This window comes from Hipposideros armiger, unplaced genomic scaffold (assembly GCF_001890085.2).
Source record: "Hipposideros armiger isolate ML-2016 unplaced genomic scaffold, ASM189008v1 scaffold_21, whole genome shotgun sequence".
Lineage (NCBI taxonomy): Eukaryota > Metazoa > Chordata > Mammalia > Chiroptera > Hipposideridae > Hipposideros > Hipposideros armiger.
The window spans coordinates 5208613-5215219 of NW_017731371.1; the positions used below are offsets into that span (position 1 = coordinate 5208613).

The following is a 6607-nucleotide window of genomic DNA, read 5'->3' on the forward strand; positions in this document are numbered from 1 at the left end:
CGACTCATGGCAGCCCAGCTCCAGGTTGAGCTGTTGTTCAGCATCTTAGCTGTGGAGGGCAGTGTCACTGGCCTTCATATGTGGGATCCGAACCGGGGCCCTCTGGCATCCCAAGCGAGTTCTTAACCATCGCACCACTCGGCCGGCCCTCTGTACTTCTTTATTGTTGGAATTTTTTATGTCAGGGAATAGAAATCAGATCTTCAGGAATTGTAATTATAGTCAGCATGTGTATTAATGAAAATCTGGAAAAAGTTTCACACAATTTATTCTTGTTAAATGTAACGCTTCTCCCCAATTAAAAACCCACCTATTCTGGATTTTTGGCTGATAATGGCTAATACCTTCTTTCTCAAAAGTGTGATTCTAGGCCTAGCATTGTAAGTATCACCTGGGAACTTGTAAAAAATGCGGACTCCTGGGCTCTAACCCAGAGCTACTGGACCAGGATCTGCAGCTTCACAAGGTCCTCAGTGCCTCGTGTATGGATCACATTTAAGAAGCACAGCGCAGTGTCTCTGAGGACCTTGGTGACCGATCTGCTGCTTCTCTTCTCTGAAACCTAGTGATATGCTGACAGTGCAGTGGACACTGGAAAAGGGGACTCAGAGCAGGCTCCCAGCTGCTGGGCTGCGGGCACAAATTTACTCTGAAGCTGTTCTAGAAGTAGTGTTCTCTTGCTTTCTCTTGAAACCCGCTGTCCAGTTTCCAATTCAGCGGTCTTGGATGGGCCTAAAAAACTGGTTTTGTTTTTAAAAAAAAAAAAAAGCATATTAGGTGATTCTAATACAGAGCACATTTCGGAATCACTGTATATACTCGTAGATCATTCTACCTATGGATATACCCCTCTGGACTATAGCTCACACCCTAAAACAGTCAAACAAAAAACGACATCCTTATTGGATATCAAGAATGAGTTTATTCTCTTATCCCTGTATAGGTGAATGAATGATTTGAGTGGGAGGAGATACAGGCTGGGTTAGGTCGGAATGATGTAACGATGGTTGATGCTGTCTGGGACTGCATATTATTTCATAGGTATTAACTTAGTCACATGAAAATGAAGTTTCTGGGGGTACTCCTCTACAAATTCATTGTACTGTAATTTTCTGAATGGGATGAAGCATTAATACACAGTTTCCCTCTTTCTGGTAGGAAGTTTATAACTAAAAAGATAGCGGTGCGATTTCCGTTTTAGCACTGATCTTATTATTGACCTGAAGTGACACTGAATGTAGAAATAGAACTTTAAACCCTTTGACACTGAACTCTGTTAGATGGGGTCATTAGATTTAAGACTTAGATTATGTTGAACAACAAAATGAGCTTAATGTGGACATTTTAAACCTATTAGATGTGTACAGTATTGTGTTGATTATTTTATAGCCTTGTAATTTCATACACTTGGCAGTATTGGCTGTGTTTTTTCCTAGTTTATCATAACTTGTATTAAAAGTAACTTGAAATGTCACAGCTCTTTCCAATGATAAATAACATCAGTTTCATTTTCCACAGGCTCAAAGTCTAACTCCCGAGGACTACAATCTGAGGTGGTCAGGCCTTTTGGTGACAGTGGGCGAAGTCCTGGAAAAGAGTTTACCAAATGTCAGCAGGACTGATTGGCACTTGACTTTCACAGGCATGTCGCGTCGACAGATGATATACAGTGCAGCCAAAGCAATAGCGGGCATGTATAAACTGCGCCTGCCGCCCAGGACCATGTGAGAGGACACTTACCTAGGGGACTGAGCCGTCCTCACCTCAAGCCTGGTAGGAAAGCAGAGATCGTCCCTTCTGAACCTGGACAGCTTCAGTGATCTAGCAGTTTCCATAATTTTCCTGTAGGCTAGAAAGGCATGGGGTCGTGCCAGCTGATGAGAAGAAACAGACCCTTTTTGTCATGCCTGTGTAATTTCATGTACCATAGTTCTCCAAAAAGAAAATATATAAATATTTTTATAAGACAATTTGATATACCAAATTCATACTGTGCAAATTCATATGCTGAGACATTTAACTTAATGATGTGTACATTATTTTGTTTTTTATGAAGACAGTTAATTGAAGAACACGTTTATTGGATATTCTTTAAAAGCATTGTTTCTTTTAACTCATGATTAACCTCTTCCTGTCTGAGGCTTCTGTGTGTGCATGTGATCGCAGGCCTGATGCTGAACACTGCGCTCAGCGGGTTAGCCTGACGCCAACTTGTGCACATTTGTGTGCACATTTTTAACATGGGCCGAAATAACAGAATTGATCGCTTTTGTTTTGGTTATGTACACACACAGTCTGAATAATTCTACTTTTTTCTTTTTTTAAAAAGTTTTGGCATTTTATAGATTTATGCTTTGAACACTAGGGTAACGCATTTTATTTTCTCATTGCTCTATGACAACTAAGTAGCAGATGATTCAAGCATATTTTAAATCAGAAACATTTGGGTCAATTTTGAATAATGCTATTCAGTACTTCCCACTAAACTGACAATAGCCATTATTTCTGCTTCCACTTCTGTTTTCCCACTGTAATGGAGAAATTTTTGAGAGGAAATTACTTTGTTGTTTATGGGATTGTATGCCTATTTTCATTAAGGTTATTCTTACTAAGTTTGCCTTAAACACTGCTTTTCTAACTGCCATTCTGCCTTTACTTTTTATGGAAGTTTTCAAAGAAACTCTTTTTGTATTCAATCTGGTTTACTTTGTCCATTATGTTGGTATTTAGTGAAAACTTCTGTTTCTTCCAAATAATATATTTTACCATTTGGGGATTTAAATAAATCAAAATTAAATAGTTTGTCTTACACTTTTGAACTTGATGTATGCAAGTTCAGGTAATTTTTCAAAGATAGTTTCGTATATAAATGCAATTTAATTTTTATTTACTCTTCTGTGCAGTTCTGCAAATGTAAAAGAATAAGCACAATCTTATAAAGGGTGTTGAGGCTCTTATCCTGTGCTGTCATTACATATAATGTTTGCTTTGTATTATTTCAAATACTTATTTGATTCTTGCTGTTTTTTACCCGGGGATGAGATGAGTAAGTATTAAATTTTGCAGCTATGGTGTATGTTAATTTCCAAGCACTGTATAATGATTGTTCAGTGAAATTCAGACTTCTGTGTCATTAAAAGTAATGAGAGAGAAATGTAACCAGTTGTTGTGGCGTAACAGGGACAGAATACTTCTTCCCCTCTTCATTGGTGTTTATAGAACAGTTCGTCTGTGTGTGCTCCATCTTTAAAGAAAAAGAAAAGCCTCTCTCTCCTGTTTGCGTTTATCCTTTATTTTCAAAAGCTACCCTTTTCTAACAGGATTTTATCATGGCCTCGTAACTAATCACAGGGATGAAGGAAGGTAGTCCCATAACTTAAAATATTTGTGCTACTTTCTCTCCTGTTATAGGGAAATTTTACAGATCTTAAAAAGCCTAAGTTTTCGTTCTGTTTTTATTTTACCAAGTCTGAAATATTTGATGTGTTCGAGGGTTGTTTTCATAGAACCGCAAACACTGACATCCCATTAGATGACTATTTTCCTAGAATCCTCAAATAGCAGCGGCAGAGTTGTTCTGTGGCTTGGTTGAAGCCAGATAACCCTGCACCTGGTAATTGGGTGAGCCTTTGGTCTTTGGAACAATGTGAGTGAGTGAGGAGGAGGATGAGGGAAGGGCAGATGGAAAAGAGAAATACGTGATCTGGTTCTGGCCATTTCTGATTATTTGGCCAGAGTTGTCTTTGAAAGGCCTCAGAGCGTGGCTGACTCCATACGCTCAGCTTTCCCAACTTCTTGTTTTATTTTCTTATCCTTAGATTTCGGTGTTGTACGAGGAGCAAGAAAAGCGACTCATCATCTCACACCCCACAGCATTGTTAGCCTGGCAGTCTGCTAGTGTTGGCATTTTGTCATAAGATGCTGATCAACAATCGAAGCCCAAGGTTCCTTTTACCAGTTGTCCACCTGCCCCTGTTCTTTTCTTGCTCATTTCATTATAACCCACACTAGCATTTTTCAGTGAGAGCTGGACTGAGGCCTATTTGCGTTTTTCTCCCTTAAGCTTCTTAGGAAAATGTACACAGTGCTTCACCACTGTGTTGTTTTGGTCATGTTTGTGATATATTTTTTTTTCTTTTTCTGAAGTGCTCCAAGGAACTACTTAATGAATTTTATAAGCTTGCGCACGTCTTTATTTTAATTTAGTGTGAAAGAAAACAGGAAAAAATGCAGGAAGAGTAATTTAATATCAACCTCAGTTCAAGATCCTGTTATTAAGTTTATCAGGTAACTCTGGACCTAGAACTGTGCCTCAAACTTCTGGAGTTGGAAAGCTTTAGGTAATACTAGTTTTTGCTTCTGATCTCTTATCATTATTACTTCCCAACCTTTGTCCCTTTCTCTCAAGGATTAATGAGGTAGGAAATTGAGATGAATATAGACAAAATGGTAGTATGACAGGAAGTATAAGTACGTAAGAGTACAGATGAATGTGTATTATGTACATCTATTCAAAAATTATGCAAATTAGTGATATACTCAGGGTCAACTAAATTACTTTCATATGTTGTTGGGTTTACTTTGTTCCTTGGCTAAATAAAATTCTTAACAGGAATTTGTGTTTTGTGAAGCCAAACTGATAAAATCTAAAGGATGTTGGGTTATGCATAAATTACTAAACTTCGATTTTTACTCCCAGAATCTGGTTTTCATTTTTAACGTACTATGCAGGATGATGTATTGGATAAAACCAACTTTGTAAATATGTAAATATAAATAAATAATATCTCGATTTATTTCCCAGAGGTATATAGTGATTTTTTTAAAACGTTAATTCATATTATACTAGAAGGACCCTTATTCCCTTTTTTGTCTAAAATGGCCACTGGGCACCAAGAATTCTTATGGAACAACTTCAAACACCATCTTTCAGGTGGGAACTATAACATTCAATATACCAGAGTTGCTAACTTCAAGGTGAGAGAACTCAGAATGTTTAATAAGAAGTTAAGGTCTCTGTTTGCAGGGAAACCTCTTGAGTGCTGACTTTAATTTACCCTTGACCTCCCCAGGTGTCCTCTTTAGGAAAATTAAAAAAGTTTATTTGTTAGTATATTTGCTATTCTGGGCCTATAATCCTCAGGATTAGAGATTTTTGTTTTGATTCAGCACAGGAGAGGGTACTTGACAAAAGGCAATGAAGTATTGACTGGGGGTTTTCTTGTTTGCCAAAAGACAACAATATTGTTTTCAATAGACTAGATAAACACCACTTGAGGCCCAGGAAATGCCCTCTTCAATTTTTACTTTGTTTCAGAATTAACTAGAGGAGAAAGGAAAAGTTTTGGAAAGACAAAATTGGCAAGGCTGATGAGATTTTTTAAATTTACAGATGAAGGAAATCTTTGAAATCATCCTTAAAATGAATGCATTTTAAGAATTTAAAGCAGTTAGAAAGGAACGAGGAGCTAACATTTATGTGATAAGTACTTTTGTTGGTTAGGCCTTAGAGTAGGAACTTAGGTTCATAGGTGAGGTAACTGAAACCTATTAAGCTACTTATCCAGTATTATCACAACTGAGTCACAGGTAGAAGTCCAACGGTTTATGACTTACTAAACCATTCTCTGCCAAAACATCCTAAATGTTTGCTTTAGGAAGTTACGGGTGCGTAATTCTATAAATGCTTGTTGAATTCAACTTAATTCAAATAATAGCATGAGGACTTGGCCCTAGTATACTTTTAATTTTACAGTATTATGTTTAAGGAAAACCGTTTTTACTCTGTATTATTTGTTTTAAGCTTGAAAGTGCTGTTTTGGGGTTTGCTGCTGTTTTAAATTTTCTCCCAAATTTGAGAAACCATAAACTAGATTGACCTTTGAGTATCATTTTTAGGATTAAAGCTAGAAATGTTCAAATTGTTAAACTAGGCTTCAAGCAAGGTATTGACCACACACATTTTGAAATACTTTTGTAACTATTCGGAGGCTGCTCCAGGGGACACACTTTGAGAACCACTGCTGTAATAAGATTCCTGATTCATTCTGCATATCCTAAGATATTTTACAGAGTGATGTTACCAAAATGGCAACATAGGTCATTCCTGACTTTGTTCTCCCTCACAAGAACTAAACTATTCGATGACAAGACACGACTGAGTGTCTGAGAACATGGGGGTGAGGCTGAGCACCCTCCTGCATCAGAGACCCAGACAGACCCAATTAGACAGGTAAATTGACCACATTGCCCCTCCCCCAAGCCAGCATAGCTCTATGCCAAGAGGTGCCCCTGAACCTGCAGCTCCCCCAGTGTGGGGGTCACTTTTGAGTCCTCACACCAGTCTCACTGCACAGAGATTACAGAGAAATCTATAGGGCTTAACCACTGGGAATCTGAATGTGACAGAGACGTGGGGAGAGCTTACAACAACCAACAACCAGCACACGGATCTCGGCCAATCTTGGCCTTCTGAGCCTACCTGCAGCCCCCAAGTAGTAACCCAAACCAGCGGTTTTGCTCATCTGCAGAACCAAGTTTGCGCAATCTGACCAGGGAACTTGGAGGGTGCAGGTGTACCTGAATTGGGTCCCCAAACAGAGCCTCA

At 38.4% G+C, this 6607-nt stretch overlaps 1 protein-coding gene across 2 annotated transcripts in view; it reads left to right on the plus strand.

Moving 5' to 3' along the window:
• The window catches only part of PRRC1 (proline rich coiled-coil 1), a 38061-nt gene extending 33256 nt beyond the window's left edge, over positions 1-4805 (plus strand). For both annotated transcript variants that reach the window (XM_019635413.1, XM_019635412.1), the window contains one exon: positions 1519-4805. In XM_019635413.1, the coding sequence (XP_019490958.1) occupies positions 1519-1728 (210 nt within the window). In that variant the 3' untranslated portion in view covers positions 1729-4805. The remainder of the gene's footprint in view (positions 1-1518) is intronic.
• The last annotated feature ends 1802 nt before the right edge of the window (positions 4806-6607 follow it).